Source organism: Tauraco erythrolophus, chromosome 24 (assembly GCF_009769465.1).
Source record: "Tauraco erythrolophus isolate bTauEry1 chromosome 24, bTauEry1.pri, whole genome shotgun sequence".
Taxonomy (NCBI): domain Eukaryota; kingdom Metazoa; phylum Chordata; class Aves; order Musophagiformes; family Musophagidae; genus Tauraco; species Tauraco erythrolophus.
In genome coordinates, this window is record NC_141488.1 from 4,378,151 (window position 1) to 4,394,323 (window position 16,173).

The window sequence follows — 16,173 nt, forward strand, 5'->3', positions numbered from 1 at the left end:
GGTGAGGAACGGGGCAGCCCGATGCTGGGCAGCCCGGTGCAGGGTACGGGCTCTTCCAGGGGGGAATTAGAGCAGCCCGGGGCAAAGTAAAGGCTCTCCCGGTAACGAACGGGGCGGCCCGGGGCAAGGTAAGGGCTCTCCCGGTAACGAACGGGGCAGCCCGGGGCAAGGTAAGGGCTCTCCCGGTAGTGAACAGGGCAGCCCAGTGCTGGGCAGCCCGGTGCAGGGTAGAGGTACTCCCGGGGGCGGAATTAGGGCAGCCCAGTACAGGGTACGGACTCTCCCAGTGTGGACTGGGGCAGCCCGGGGCAAGGTAAGGGCTCTCCCGGTGCGGACCAGGGCAGCCCAGTGCAGGGCATGGACTCTCCCGGTGCTCCATGTGAGCTCCCCCATGGATCAGCTGCCGCAGCCGGGGAGGTGCCTGGGCCCCCCGCGATGGCCGGGAGCTGCTGGCAGGACCCACTGGTGGTGGCAGGCACGACGGGGCGGCCGGTGTGCGGGAGCCAGGGCCGGGCGAGCAGGCGGCGGGCGCTGAGCGTCGTCTGCGTGCTGGGCCGGGAGCCGGCCGCCTGCCCCGCACTGCGCAGCCTGCACGACGCCTGCCGCGAGCTGCGGGCATGCCTGCACGCCCTGCCCTTCGACACCCTGGCACTGGGCGACACCGCTGCCCTCCACCGCTTCTACAACGCCGGTGAGCACGCGACCCGCTCCGCCGGTGGCATTCCCAGCCTCGGGGTTTCTCTCACCCTCCTTTTCCTGCTCTTCTGCTTGGTTATCCCAGAATATCTCGTCCGTGCGGGTGGCTTTGGGACTGAGACTTTCCATATTCCCGGTGGAGCTCTGCACCGTTCCTGCCTTCCTCCTCTTCCCTTTCTGGGGTGGTTGGGCATTCGCCGGATGTTTTCCTCCCCAGCATTAAACACACGGGTGCGATTTCAGAAAGGGTGTTTTTCATGGAGAGTTCAACCCTGTGCCAGGGGGACATGCGGTGCCCCTCACTGTGGCGTCGGGTGCTGCGATGACAGGGACCATCCCCTCTCTTAGGGGCTGCGGACCCCCCCCAAACCCGAGCGCCCATGAATTCGGGGTCTGCCGTCAGTCCCATCAGCGTCCCCCCCTGCCCCCCTGCAGACGTAGCCATGGTGGAGCTGAGCGACTCCGTCTGCCAACCCTCCCTCTTCTACCACCTGGGCGTCCGCGAGAGCTCCAACATGTCCCACAACGTTCTGCTGTGCTGCCAGGACCACCTGCCCCTCCTCCAGGCCCTGCAGGTCAGCGGGGACGGGGGCAGGGGCACCCTGACCTCCCTGGGAGCTGCTGCAGGGTGGGAATAACCCTGAGTGCCCAGAGCATCCGTGCCAGCAGGACGGGGATCCCATCCCTCCCCGAGCCCGACTGAGTTCCTATGGTCACATCCTGCTCTGGGTGGGATGAAGAGGGGGTGGCTGGGGACCCTGGTGAGCCCTGGGGCTGGGTGTGGGGTGCTGGGTCCTCCCCTGGCCCCAACCAGCTGGGAATTCAGGAAGAGGCACTTTTCACTGGGAAAAGCCAATTCCTTGGAAGCAAAACCCTTCACATGGAAGGGGCTGGCGGGAGGGATTCTCCCCGCTTGGGGCAAAAATTCTGCAGCTGGGAGCACATCCAGAGTGTCCCCAAACGTTCCCCTGAGTCGGAGGAGCCCCGGGCACCCATCTGGGGACCCCTTGCCTGGGCTGGCTGTGGGTGAGAAGCTGGCTGGGGGGTCCACACGCGACACTCGTGGCGGGGGGGTGACCGGCTGCCCTTGTGCCTCGGCCCTGGTGTCCCTGGCCGTCGCTGGCTGTTTGCCAGGTAGCTCCGATTCCTGAGCCTGAAATCAGCTGATTTCTTTGCCGGGGATGCACATTAAATCCCTCCTCTTTCCCTCTCTCCCCAGGAGGACATCTGCCAGAAGAACTCGGTGCGTCTCTTGTCCCCATGCTTGCTGCTGCAGTGTTGGGGGGGGGGGTGTTTGAGCCCCTCTGTCCCCCTGAGTTGCCTCTCTCCATCCTCGGAGGGTGGACGTTGCAGATGGGAAGCAAGACCTCTCCTCAAATCTGAGTTGAGGGAGGTGTCACTCGCTCAGAGCAAGTGCCAGGAACAGCAGCATGGAGAGGGGTACCTGGTTTTGAAAAGAACCAGAAGTGTTCACTCTGGAGTGTAATGATGGCAGTCAGAGATAAGGCTGTTTCATCTTTCCCTGCTAATGACTTATGGAAGATGGTTGTGTTGGCACAGGCTGTGGGGTCCAGGCAGCATGAGCAGGCTTGGGGAGAGGGGGCTGGTCCATGACACGAATAGAGGAGTTCTCAGCTCAGCTGGCACAGCCGCTCACCCCTTCTCCCCTCCCTCAGGAGCTCTGTGGCAGCTACACCTTTATCCCCTACACCATCACCCCCCAGAACAAAGTCGTCTGCTGTGACGCGGGGACCACGAAGGGCCCGACGGAGCTTTCCCAGCCCAGCTTCAAGACAGAGGCTGCCTTCACCCCGCTGGCAGCCCGCCTCATCCAACTGCTCCAGGGGATCCCCACCAACTCCTGGTACTACCGCCCACCCCTCCGACTGTGGGCAAACCCCCATGCCCATGTGGGCTGGCAGGGCTTGGCGGAGAATTGCCACCACCCTCAAAAGCCCCACATCTCTGTCCCTCCATCCCTAGCGGGTATTTTCGGGAGACGATCCGGCGGGATATCCGGAGGGCACGGGAGATGTACCGGGGGGAGCAGCTGAGCCGGGAACTGGCCCGGATCCAGCAGCGCCTGGACAGCGTGGAGCTGCTCAGCCTGGACATCGTGGTGAACCTCCTGCTCTGCTACCGTGACGTGCAGGTGAGGGCTGGGGGAGGGGGTCCTGGGGAGGTCCCCAGGACCACATCAGCATCCCGGAGGGGTGGTCCGCAGCCTCCCCTTGCCCGCAGGAGCTTGCAACCCTCAGGGCTCGGCTGGTGCGGGGAGAGCGTTGCCCTGCGGAGCTGGGCTGGGCAGCCCGGGATCCCCCGGCTCAGCCCCGCCGCGGTCCCCGCAGGACTACGATGCCATCGTCTCGCTGGTGGAGACCCTCCAGGCGCTGCCCGCCTGCGCCGTGGCCGAGCAGCACAACGTCCGCTTCCACTACGCCTTCGCCCTCAGCCAGTGAGCGGTGCCGGGGGGTGGGTGACATGGAGCTGGGGGGGTCAGGGGGCACCGGGGGGACGTGCCGGTGGTGCTGAGCACCCGTTCCGTGTGTGCAGGCGTAACCGTGCCGGGGACCGGGAGAAGGCCCTGTCGGTGCTGCTGCCCGCGGTGGAGCGCGGGGAGGGGGCTGCGCCCGACCATCCTCTGCTTGTGCGGCCGCATCTACAAGGACATGTTCATCGGCTCCGGCCATCACCGACACCCAGACGAGGGACCGGGCGCTCCACTGGTGAGGTTGGCACAGGGCTGGGGGCCACCTGCCTGCCCATGCCCCCGTCCGGAGGGTTTGCAGGGGCTCCGGGGGCTTTTTGGGCAGCGCGGGCCTCATGTTCAAGCCCCCCCCCCCCAGCAGCAACGCAGAGGCAGGTGATGGTAATTCCTGCTGGGCTTTTATTTTTTACTTCTTTTGGATTTTTTTTTCGGGTTTTGGAGCGCTCCTCCGTCGCAGAGGGCAGCTCCAGGCCTCCGAGGAGGGCGCGTTTTGGCTGGCAGGGGGGTGGCTGCGGCCGTGCCCTCCATCCAGCATCCCTGCCCAGGTACAGCAAAGCCTTCGAGGTGGAGCCGAGCCTCCACGCGGGCATCAACGCTGCCGTCCTCCTCGTAGCCGCCGGGCACCGGTTTGAAACCTCCATTCAGCTGCAGCGAATCGGTGGGTGCCCACCCGAGGGGTCGGGGACAAGGACGCACCGGGGATGGGCACCAGGCACTGGGGTCTGTTGGCCTCGGGGCACCCCTGGAGTGGCCGTGACCGGGTGCGGGGTTGCCAGCGGAGGGGTGACTCACTCCAATTCCCGAATCCAGGGGTGAAGCTGAGCTGCCTTCAGGGTCGCAAGGGCAGCCTGAGGGAGCTGCGCTACTACTGGGATGTGGGGTTTTGCCTCGGAGCTGGCATCTTGGCCAACGACCTCAGCAAAGTCATTCAAGCCTCTGAGAAGCTCTACAAGCTCAACGCGCCAGGCTGGTATGGCATGGCACCGCGTGTGCCCGCCACAGCGAGACAGGGTCTCCATCTCCGCTGGCTGTGCCCCAGGAGGGGGTGTAGGGGCTTTTAGAGGGTTCTGGGGACATCTCTCTCTCCTCTCTCCCCCCACCACGTCCCCACAGGTACCTGGTCTCAGTCATGGAGACCTTCCTGCTCTACAAGCACTTCCAGAAGAGCCCGCAGGTCCGCTCTGCGCGGCAGGAATTGGCTGATTTCTGGCTGGGCTTCCTCCTCGAGGCATGCCAGCCCTTCATCGCTGCGCCGTGCTGCCCGGTGAGGGGTCCCACGGAGCTGACTCCTCCTGCCCAGACTCCCCCTGATGTCCCTGGGGACCACCCCGTGGTCCAGGCTCAGAGGGGATTTGAGGAGGCACCAAGCAGCCCACTGGTGCCAACTCCAGTGGGTGGGTGGGGTGCAGGGGTGTGGGCTGGGGACCCAGTGGGTGGGGGACTCACCCTGCAGCCCCCCCACTGCCGCAGGTCCTGGTCCTGGAGCCCAGCAAGGTCCTGCAGCCAGCTCGGCTGGCAATGCCCGGGGGCACGGAGGAGCCCGCGCTGACGCTCGCCCTCATCTGCCCCACAGAGGAGGTGGCAATGGGGCTAGGGGAGCTGGGGGGGGGGGGCCCACTGCCGCCCTCCTCCTCACCTGCCCCTTCTCCTGCAGAAAGTGACATCGAGCTGGACCTTTGCAGCCACGGCCATCCGGGGCGTCAGGTGAGAATGTCCCCAGTCCCCTCACCAGTGGCACCCAGGATGCCCCCCTGTGTGCCCACAGCCTCCCTGCCCCCCACTAATGGGGCGAGGGGGGGGTTCCTCTCCCTCCAGCATCTCTAAGTGCGACGAACGAGGCTGCTTCCTCTACGTGCTGCACGCTGGGGACGATTTCCAGCTCTACTTCCCATCCCAGCAGCATTGCCAGTGGTGAGCGGCGGCGTGGGGGGCACAGGGACAGCCACATTGCTGAGGGGGGGCATGGGGGACCCCCAGCCACCGCCCTGGTGAGCGGGGAGGGATGGGAGCGTGCTATTTCTTCCCTACCTTACTTTTTTGAGGGGAAGGGGTGTCTGGGTCCCACAGGCCCCCTGCCTTGTGCCACCGGTTGGAGGTCAGTGCCAAGTCGCCAGCGTCCTCGCCAGGGCTCAGCACCATCATCCTCCCACCGGCAGGTTCTGCGACCAGATCCAGTCCCTCCTGGCCGAGCAGGCGGCGGGCGGCGAGGAGGTGCCCAGCCCCACGCAGCCCATCCTGGAGGTGAGCCAGGGCCATGGGGCGCCACGGGGTGCAGGGTGCCACAAGGTGCCACCCCACGTCTTTGCCCGCAGTATGGCTACGAGTACTCGGCCGCAGGTGAGCGGGTGGTCCTGGGCAGGGGGACGTATGGGGTCGTCTATGCCGGGCGCTGCCTCAGCACCCAAGTGCGCATCGCTATCAAGGAGATCCCGGAGCGAGACAGCCGGTAGGTGCCATGTCAAGGGGGGTCCCAGAGGGTGCCAGGGGACCCCCAGGCAGCCCATCACCCTGGCATCCTGCCGCGCAGGTCCTCGCAGCCCTTGCACGAGGAGCTCGCCTTGCACAAGCGCCTGCGGCACAGGAACATCGTGCGGTACCTGGGCTCCGTCAGCCACGACGGCTTCATCAAGATCTTCATGGAGGAGGTGCCAGGAGGTGGGCAGCGCTGGGGATGGCGTTTGGGGGGGTCAGATGGGGACACGTGTGGCCCAAAGGAGGGGGCTGCCCCCCCCACATCCGCCGTGCCTCCTCCCCAGGGAGCCTCTCATCCCTACTGCGCTCCAAGTGGGGACCCCTGAAGGACAACGAACCCGCCATCGTCTTCTACACCCGCCAGATCCTTGACGGCCTCAGCTACCTCCACGATAACCACATCGTGCACCGTGACATCAAGGTCAGGGGATGGTGGGGGCATCACCCATCCTGGCAGCACAGGGAAGCGGGGAGCCAGGAGCTGCCCCTCCATGCCCGAAGCCCCTGGGTGATGCCCTGCTTGAGCTCCAGGAGCTTTTTGTGGCTCGGTTTTATTTTGGGGTGCCCTTCCCGTGCCAGGGAGACAACATCCTCATCAACACGTACAGCGGGGTGCTGAAGATCTCCGACTTCGGGACCTCCAAGCGACTGGCAGGCATCAGCCCCCAGTGCCGAGACCTTCACGGGTGAGGGAAGCCTGGGGCTGGGGACAGGGTTCCCTCAATTTTGGGGTGGTGAGATGCTGAGGAGCAGGCAACGATGGGGTCTGCATCCTTGTACCCAGCATGGGGAGGAGAACTCACCCCAGGGTGGGTAGTTTGGGTGATGGATATGGGCTCCTCTCACCCCTCTTCATCCTCTCCCCAGGCACCCTGCAGTACATGGCCCCTGAGATCATCGACCAGGGGCCGTGGGGCTACGGGAAGCCAGCAGACATCTGGTCCTTGGGCTGCACCATCATCGAGATGGCCACCGGCAACCCCCCCTTCTACGAGCTGGGCAGCCCCCAGGCTGCCATGTTCAAGGCACCCATGGGGTTGGGCAGGAGGATGTCAGGGGGGTCCCCAGCCCTGAAATCACCCCCCCCCCCATCACTAATTTAGGGGGCGGGTCCCTTCGCAGCCCCCATGAGTGTCTCCCCTCCAGGTGGGCATGTTCAAGATGCACCCAGAGGTGCCCGAGTCCATGTCAGATAAAGCCAAGAAGTTCATCCTGAGCTGCTTCCAGGCTGACCCAGCCAAGCGGGCGACAGCCGCCGCGCTGCTGCAGGAGCCCTTCCTTGCCCAGGACAGGAGGGCCCGGCGCCAGCCCTTGCCCCTGGCACAGGGTGAGTTTGGGTGGGGCGGGGGGAGCCTGGCACAAGCTGTTAAATAACCATCTCCATCGCCTCCCCGCAGGCGATCCCCTTCACTTTGGAGAACGGGATGAGGATGCAGAGAGCAGCGATGGGAGCAGGGGATGGTCCCTCAGCCAGGCAGGATGCCGCGGTGAGGGGCACAGCGGGCAGCCCCCCGCTCCCGTGCCACCCTGGTGAGGCAGCCTCCAGCTGCAGCTACTCGGGGTACGGCATCCCAGGCAGCTCCCTGTTCTGTCCCCTGTGCTCTGGGCCTGAGGCCATGGGGTACCTCCCTGCGCCCACCACCCCCACGGTCCCCGCAGACCTGGGACCACAGGGGGATGGCACCAGGGACACAAGTGACAAGGACAACCCCACGCCACCAAGGCTGTCCCTCCCCAGGAGCCAACCCCAGTGGGACAGCGCCAATTCAAGCCTCAGGACCAATTCGGAGCTCAGCACCAGCCCCAGCACCCAGGCAGACCCCCTGCGCTCCTCACGGACCTCCTCGGCGCTGGTGGCACAGCTCTGCCACCTCCGCAAGGAGACGGGGAGGTAGGGCTTCACTGGTCCTTGTGCCTTCATCTCCCTGGGTGCCAGTCCATGCCGTCCATGCTCCCCTGGTACCGCTCCACGCTCCACTCTCCCCAGGCTGCTCCAGGAGCTGGCACAGAAGGAGCAGGAGTGGCAGCGGCTGATGCAGGAGATGCTTCACTCCAGGGATGAGGGCACTGTGGTCCCCAGCTGTGGGAATCATGGGGACACCCCTCTGGGGTACTTGCCCCCAGGGCAGGATCACTCACCCCTGAGCCCCCAGCCCCCCCAGGACCAGGCTGACCCCCTCCTCCTCGAGTGGCTGCAGCGGCGTGGCACAGACTCGGCCACCATGGCCACGGTGAGGCCCGCGGCCACCTGGCACACGGAGCTAGATGGGGGCTCGGGGTCAGGCTCTGCTGGCATGAGCAGGGCAGCCCTCCCTCCCCGGCATTGACCCCCAACACCCCCCTGCCACCTCCCACAGCTCATCTCCCACGGCTTCACCCTCCAGGACCTGCTGGGCTGTGCCACCCGTGATGACCTCTTCTATGTGGGCATCAGGTACCCCCAGCCCACGTTGCCCCTCCCGGCCTGGCCAGGAGGGGAGAGCAGAGGGACAGCGCTGGGGAGGGGGGACATGGCTCAGCCCCCTCCCCCCAACAGCCCCCGTGTCCCCGCAGGCGCGGGCCAGCGTCTCGCCTCTGGGCAGCCATCCTGGAGCACTGCCAGACCCTCGCCCAGCGGGAAGGGGACTGAGCCCCTGGCCCCTGCACCGGGACATGGAGCTGGGGGAGGACCCAGCCACCGGACCCCTGGAGCTGGTTAGGATGCTGATGGAGGGGACAGCCCCATGCCAGAGAGAAATCGGGGTACCCAGAGCAATAAACAGTCGCCAAATGTGCCACTTCATTGCTGGCGAAAGGCTGGGGGGGGCACAGACCCCAGCCCTACACAGTGATGCTCCGGACTCAGCTCCGTCCGCATCCCCAGGTCCCACAGTCTGGCTGCTCCCTGGGGGTTTGGGGGCTACGCCCGGGGGACCAGGTTGGTCCTCAGGGGCAGCAGCGCTTCCACCCACTGCCCGGGCTGCCGCAGCAGGCGTGCCCACACCCCCGCTCCTCCGCCGTCGAGTCCATCCAGCCCACTGGCAGCCCGTAGCTGCTCCCTGCGGAGAGAGACCACCGCCATCACCCCACCATTGCCACCACCCCACCCCTGCGAGCCACAGAGGGCACCACGGAGGGTAGCCCGGGGGTCCCCGCACCCCACCTGTGCCCAGGCTGAGCCGGATGCCGCCCAGCTGGCGCTTGGAAAAGGCTTCGTGGTGCCAGAGGGTGAACTCAGCACACGCCTCGGCCAGGTCCTTGGCCTGGAAGCCGTCGTAGACCATGGTGTGGTTGAAGAGGGGGTTGAGGCTCCGCTTCACCACCCGCGTCTTCTGCCGGCTCGCCTTGCTATCATCCGGCAGCACGTAGCTAGGGGGGACAGCAGGGTGAGGGGGTGGATGATGACACCAGCCCCTCTGGGTGCCCCCCCCCAGGGTGCAACCCCCCCCTTTACCACTGCACGAAGGCGTCCACAGTGCCGCTCTGCAGCGGGATGAGGCTCTGAGCGTCCTTCACCCAGATGTGCAGCTCGCCCGTGGGTGGTAGCCCCCACCTGCGGGCGAGAGGGGTCAGGGGCACCCTGCCGTGCCAGACCCCCCCACTCCGGGTGCCCACAGGCACTTCTCACCTTCCGAGCCAGCTGGGATGAACTTCAGTGCCAAGTTGAGGTTGCCCGGCTGGCGAGGTCGTCTGAGGAGATGGGCATCTGGGGAGGATGGGGGGATTATGAGGGGCTGTGGATGGCAGGGTGGGAAATGGGGGGCTGGAGACTCACCCGGGGCTGGAGGCTGAACCACTCGGGGCGCGTGTTGTCCCAGTCCCAGGCGCCCAGCGCGATCTCCACCTCCCCCAGGAACAGGTTCCTGCCCAGGCTGTCGTGGTGCCACACTGAGAGGTTGAGGGTCCGGCCCTGCAGGTCCCTCTTCTCCAGCTTGTACTGGTGGGGAGGGGGCACAGACAGGGTGAGGTTATCCACCCCCACCCATCCATCCCCCCCTTGAACCAGGGGAACCCCCCTACCCCCCCAAAAAACACCCCAAAGCAGCGTTAGAAACCTTGAGGGTCTCATTGAAGATGGGATCCAAGCTCCTCTTCCGCACCGTGGTCTTGCGCTTGCTGCGGTTGGACTTATCCGGCAGCAGGTATGTCTTGATGTACCTGGAGCCAAAAAAAAGAATAAAATGGGGTGGATGCAGATGGGTACCACCGTGGGCATCAACCTGGGCATTGACACTGGGGACCGGGGCACTCACGGGTCCGACCGCTGCTTCTTGGCCTCGGCCAGCTCGCGGCACCGCAGCACGTGGACCTGCAGCTCCTTCTTGGCCGGGTCGTAGCAGAGGGAGAACTGGACACAGCCGCGCACGGCCACGCTGCCCAGCTCGCCCTCGCTGTACAGGCTCATCAGGCTGCCGCTCAGCTGCGGGACAGGGTCAGGGGGGGCTGAGGAGGTGACCCCCCCCACCACCCCACCCCACCAGCCCCCAGCCCCGTACCGTGGAGGAGCTGAGGCTGGACACGGAGGAGCTGGTGGTCAGCAGGCTGCTCGGGGGTGCGCGGCCGTTTTGTGTGGACACCCGGCCCAGGGACACCTGATCCGTTTGGGGGGGGCCCGGCCCCTAGAAATGCAAAGCAAAGAGGGGTCAGTGCCACCCCCCCCAGACCCCCATCCCCAGTGTGGACTCCTGAGGGCACCCAGCTCCCAGCAAGTGCCCGGTGCTTGGGCAGCCTGTGCGATGCTGGCTTTGCATGCCCCAGACAGCCCCCTCCAAGCCCATACAGCCCCCTCAGTCCCATACAGCCCCCTACAGCCCCCCCAATCCCATACAGCCCCTTACAGCCCCCCCAACCCCACAGAGCTCCCCCAATACCACACAGCCCCTTACAGCCTCCCTAATCCCATATAGCCCCTTACAGCCCCCCCAATCCTACAGAGGCCCCTCCCTACCATATAGCCCCATACAGTCCACTCAATCCCATACAGCCCCCCCAACCCCACACAGCCCCTCCAATCCCATACAGTCCCCTTACAGCCCCCCCCCCCCCCAGTCCCCCATCCCACCTGCCCAGCATTGGGGTCACTGCGTGCAGGGTCGGGCTCCTCCTCGTCTTCCTCCGCGCTGGACGTGCCAAAGGGGTTCTCCCCTACTGCATCACCTGCAAGGGCACGGTGTGGGTGGGGGGGCCCGACGCAGCAGGGATGGATGGGGGGGAGCCCTCTTTTTGGCAAGAGGAGCGAGCAGGCAAGCAAGGGATGGGGGTCAGGAGGAGGTAGGAGGCTGGTAAACTGGGGGGCTCCAACCCCCCGAATCTGGCCAACACTGACCCCCCATCCTGGTTACCTGGCTGGGCTGGGATGTCCTCCTCCCCCCCCAGGCCATCACCGTGCCGCAGGGGCTGCGACTCCAGGGTCCCTTCCGAAGCGGGGGCTGTGAGGCTGGGCTGCAAGGTGGCACATAGGGGACAGAGTGAAAACGGGCACCCTGGGCACCCTCCTCTCCCTCACTGGCTCCCCTCAGTCCAGCCCCTCTGGGTCCCCAGGGACAGGGTGGGGGACATCCCGCGGGACATCCCCCCATCGCTCCCCACGCCACGGGCTTCAGGATCACGCTGTGCCAGACCAGGGCTGGCCCCAACAGCAGCACCTTCCCGGGGTTACACTGCGGCTCGGGGGCCATGGCAGGGTGACCCACCAACCGAGCCCATCACTGGGGTGTTGGGTACCGGCTGCAGCCTCAAACACCCTCCCCCAGACACCGACCTGGGGCTCTGCGGCTGCCTGCGCCTCCTCCGTAGGGGGGCTGCGAGAAGAGACGATAATTAGTTTCTCTCGACAAGGCATCCGCCTAACGAGCACTTTATCCACACTCCCCCGCATCCCCGCGGCTATTTATAGAGCCAGGGCCGGGGGGGGGCCGCGGAAACCCCCCCTGGGTGGTGGAGAGACAGACGGACTGACACAGGGCGGTGGGCAGATGCCAGGGCGGTGGGCAGATGCAGGACGGTGCAGCTCTGGCTGTGCCATCCCCTTCACCGCGGGCTCTGCTCCGACTTCCCCACCTCCAGCTCCCCCAGGGCCGTGCCACCCTCAGCAAGATGCCACCAGCCCGGGGTACCCATGGGGCAAGACCCCCCAGCCCCCTCTCACCTCTCCTCCGGCTCTGTCACACCATCCTCATCTCCTTCTCCTCCACCAGTGGCTCACCGATGGCGTCCAGCTCACTCAGGCTGGGGCCACGCTCCAGGTCCCCCACTCCTGGGGACATCGGGGACCTCAGCAGGCTGAGCCACGGCCCCTGGCACCCCCTATGCCCCTGTCCCTCGCCTACCCCGGGGCCGCCTCCTGCGGCGGATGGAGGCGCGGACGAGGTCGGAGCCCAGGTGGTGCCGGTGCCGCTGGGCGCGGGCGTCACAGAACCAGTCCCCAGTGAGGGTCCTCAGCCGCGCCGGGTCCGACACGGACTGCGGAGCTTGCTGGGGGCGGGAGGGCAGCGTTGGCTCCCCCTGCGCCCCGGTGCCGCCATCGACCCCTGCGCCACCGTCCCCATCACCCTGCCCAAGCAGCTGATGGAGCCACCACGACTGGCCCCGGGAACACCAGCCACCATCTCGCAGGGGGTTTGGGACCCCCAATGCTGGTGTCACCCACTGCGGGGCTTCACCCCGGCTGGGCTCAATGGGTGCCCCCATCCCCAGGGGAAAGGGGACCCCCAGGCTGGCTGCTCTGTCCCCTGGGGTGATGGACCCCAGGCTGGCTGCTGTTGGGGGGTGACACTGTCCCCAAGGGTGATGCTGAGCAAGGGATCCCCCCACCTCACCTGATGCGCCCCTCCTCGCGCCGGCGGAGCTGCCAGTCGCGGCGCAGCACCTCGGCGATGGCGCGGTACTCATCCTCCGTCAGGAAGCTTAGGTCCAGCAGCGCCTCAGACCCCAGCTCCAGCGCCATGGCGGGGCGGGGGGGCACAGCGGGGGCACCCTGCGGTGCCGGCCTAGGCGGGTGCCAAGAAGCAGGGGGCTGTGGCCAGGGGGGCTCAGCGTGTCGGGCATGCACCAGTGACGCCAACATCTGGAGAGGGACCTCGGGGCCACTTTGGGGCGAGGATCATCCTGACCCTTTACAAAGAGATAGAGTGGGAGCTCAGCATGAACACCCCCCCAGTGCACCCCAAAACACCCCCGGGACCCCCAACAGGAACAAACCAAGGGGTGGGACGATGCTGAGGGTGCCAAGGGAAGGAGCACGGGCAGGCTGCAGGCAGGCGCAGGGAAGCCTTGCCACTCCTGCTGCTGCCAGGCCCGGTGCCAGGGCCAGCCCTACCCACTGCTGGGATCCTGCCCGCAGCCTATGTTTGCAAAGGGTGTTTGCTCAGGGCCAGCTCTGCCTCGGCCCTGGCAGGGCACCGTGGGGGCTGCCACAGTCACCCGCTTTCCCACGGGTTTCATCGGGTGCCACGGCACTGGGACGACAGCAAAAGGGTTCTCAGCTGCCCCCATGATGGGCTGAGACCGAACTAGGCTGAGACTGTACTCAGCTCATCACAGCTCCCAGGGCACAGGCTCTTGCCCCACTGCCCACCGTTGCCTCACCGCTGCCCTTCCTGGCCCCGGCGCTGGGGAAGCGCTGCCTGGCGCAGGAAATTGCAGCAGCGGTGGGGCAGGATCGGTCCTGCCACCCCCTCCGGCCCCCCAGGCACCCTGTCGGGATGTGAGCACCGGCACAGCTGCACCCCGACAGTGGTGGGGCTCCCACCTCCACCGTGGGGTTCGGCCACCAGTGGCCCTGTCCCCAACCCCACAGAGGGTCCTGTCCCAGTCCCACGGGTGCCGCCGTCCCAGCCCCGGGGCGGGCAATCTCAGACATCCCCCAGCACTGGGGACCCCGGCTCAGGACCCAGCACAGGATCTGAGCACACCAGTGCCGGTGGGTGGGCTGGGTGCCAACTGCCCCACGGACACCCCCACACACTAAGCCAGCACCAGGGACCACCCCCCCATCACATACTGGGGACCCCCACACAGCATCGGGAACCCCCCTCCCCAGCACCCCACTCCTGCAAGAGGCAGGGGCAGCCTGCGACACCCACCAGCACCCAGCCAGGCTGCACCAGGGCTGGGGGGGGGTCTCGGGGTGGGGGGACACACACGTACCGGCTGTCACCGGGGCTGGGACGCTGCCGCCGCTGCCTCCGCACCGCGGCCCGCTCGTATCCTGTTTACCGGCGCCTCACGGGGGTGTCCGTCCCCCCCCCAACTCCGGAACAGAACTGGCACCCAAAAAAGTCACCCGTGTCTGGCCCAGGCGGAGACCCTGGTGGGTGGGGGAAGCCGAGGTGTAAAGAAGCCCCCACCTCCCGCCGGGGTGTGGGGCGCCCGCCCCCCCCCCCCCTTGCACGGGAGACCAGTCAAACCAGTTAAACCTCCCCAGGAAGCCACAACTTGGGGTGGGGGGGAGGGGGGGCGGCGCGTCTCCCTTTTTTCTTTGCAAGCGGCCCCACCGCCATGGAGGGGGGCGATGGACAGCGTGAAACAACCCCCCCCTCCCCAAATGCACCCAGACTCAGCTCCCCACCCCATGCCCCCCCCAACCCCCTGGGGGACTGGTAGGCCTCAACCGCCCCCACCACAGCTCAGGGCTGCACCCCCCAGCACACACCCACCCTCTCCACCACACCCCGCCCCCAGCACCAGAGGCCCTGCAGCCCATCACCGTGGCCTCAGACCCCGTCCAGCCCCACCGGCCTGCGGAGGATTAAAGCCACCGCAGAAACTGGGGTCCCAGATACCCCATCCCTCCTCGTTGGGGCGGGGGCAAGCTGCAGCCCCCCCAAGCCGGGTGAGAGCAGCCAGACCTCCACCCACTCCCCCACCTCCCCACCCCAGGGTGCCAGCGCAGCTCCGCCATGGGGCACGCAGCGGGCTCAGCCCCACGGCCGCCCTTACCTGCGCGTGGGCTCACGGTGGCTCGCGTGTGTGTGTCCCCCCGCCCCAGCACCCCACGGGGACCCTCGTGTCGGCGGGTGGGTCCCCCCACCCCCGGTCCCCACCCTCGCAGGGTGCTGCCGGCCCGGGGCTGAGTCAACCGCAGGCGGCGAACGCGCCTCGCCCCGGCGGCACGAAAGCAGGGACTGGAGCCGGCAGCACCCGCCGGACGGGACTGATCCGGGCTCAGCTGGGCTCAACTGGGCTGAACTGGGCTGATCCGGGCTCAGCTGGGCTCAACTGGGCTGAAATGGCTGAAGTCGGCTGAACTGGGCTCAGCCGGGAGGTGTCGGGCAGCCCGGGAAGGGGTGGTGCAGAGGGGATGACCCCCGGGGTAAGGAGACCCCCCTTAAGCCCGGTGGGGTTTCGAAGCCAAAGGCGTGGGGCTGGGGTGGGAGACCCCCCCCGGTCTCAACCAGGGGTTTCGGGGCACCCCCAGGTGCCTTATCCTGACCAGAGCAGGTCTGGGAGAGCCGCCGGGTTTCTCTGGGAGATCTGGTCACTGCTGGGCATGGTAGGGGGAGCAGTAAATCTGTCCTCCCTGCAGCAACCTGCAGCCCCCCCCCACCCCACCCAGTGTGGGGCAGGGTGGGGCCCTGGGGCTTCGCAGGGCCCCCCCATCCCACAGCCCCAGCCCCCCAGCCCCAAATCCCCCATCCATGGGTATCCCCAGCCCCACAGCTCCCATCCTGCCAGGCACCATCCCATCTTGCTCCGAATGGCCGGGGGTCTCAACCACCCAGGACAAACCTGGGTGCTCAGCCCCACGCAGGATCAGGCCAGCAATGCCTGGCAGTGGTAAACCCCAGCACCTAGGGCAGGAGCATCCTTCTGCGGCACAGCAGGGTCTGTGCCTCAGTTTCCCTCAATCACGGGGGGAGGGTGGGTGGCTGCGGGGGGTGTTCAGCTCCCCCAGGCTTCAGCCATGGCACCAGCCGCCGTTCTGGCGAGGCGTTGCAGGGGGTGCAGCGGCAGCAGCCTGGCAGCACACGCCGCGCGCAGGACCACAAGAAAAGGGGATTATTTTTAGTGTGGTTTCTAAGGAAATGAGACTTCAGCGGCAGCTCGCTCTGTCTGTTGGCCGCCCTCCTCTTCCTCCCCTCGCAGGGTGCTCGCTGCTCAGCTCCGGTGGGGACAGGCCCCAGCCGGACCCGGTCCCTGCTCTGGAAGCTCTGGAAATGCAGTGAGCGTGGACAGGTCTCTGCAGGGGGGGTGATGGTTTGGGGACTGTCGTGTCCCCACAGGGCTACTGGTGGCTCAGCTCCGGGTCACCCAGGGTGGGCATCGAGCCCTTTCTGTGTGGTCCAGCCCAGGACTCTTCGTGCCAGCAACATCCAGAAAGAGAAATATTTATTGGCTGAGATGGGAAAAGACATGGCAGGATCTGTCCCCTGCTCCTGGATCTCTGGAGATGGACGGACAGATGGTGTGGGTGGATGGATGTACCCGACACCCTGGTGATGGGCTTGCTCAGTGGGGCAGCGCCCCTCCTCGGGGCCGCAGGCAGGCAGCTGGGGACCAGCCTTGTCCACGCACGGCACAGCACGGACAGAGACAAA

At 66.6% G+C, this 16,173-nt stretch overlaps 2 protein-coding genes across 2 annotated transcripts; one reads left to right on the top strand and one right to left on the bottom strand.

Annotated features, from left to right (window-relative positions):
* Nucleotides 1-435: 435 nt before the first annotated feature.
* On the top strand, nt 436-8,285 carry MAP3K6 (mitogen-activated protein kinase kinase kinase 6). Its single transcript, XM_086625895.1, is given in 27 exon segments — nt 436-691; nt 1,132-1,271; nt 1,916-1,939; nt 2,373-2,560; nt 2,680-2,848; nt 3,045-3,151; nt 3,250-3,331; nt 3,333-3,380; nt 3,382-3,422; nt 3,730-3,842; nt 3,995-4,154; nt 4,298-4,448; nt 4,655-4,762; nt 4,839-4,888; nt 5,000-5,095; nt 5,341-5,425; nt 5,497-5,630; nt 5,712-5,839; nt 5,941-6,077; nt 6,236-6,319; nt 6,321-6,342; nt 6,524-6,681; nt 6,803-6,983; nt 7,316-7,547; nt 7,644-7,887; nt 8,014-8,090; nt 8,210-8,285. Coding segments are annotated over 27 exon segments (3,291 nt in total).
* A 270-nt stretch (nt 8,286-8,555) lies between these two features.
* Nucleotides 8,556-10,055, bottom strand: SYTL1 (synaptotagmin like 1). The gene is given in 9 exon segments (XM_086626060.1): nt 8,556-8,644; nt 8,647-8,694; nt 8,799-9,004; nt 9,090-9,186; nt 9,261-9,311; nt 9,314-9,341; nt 9,411-9,572; nt 9,691-9,793; nt 9,889-10,055. Coding segments are annotated over 9 exon segments (936 nt in total). The 5' UTR covers nt 10,041-10,055.
* Nucleotides 10,056-16,173: the final 6,118 nt, after the last annotated feature.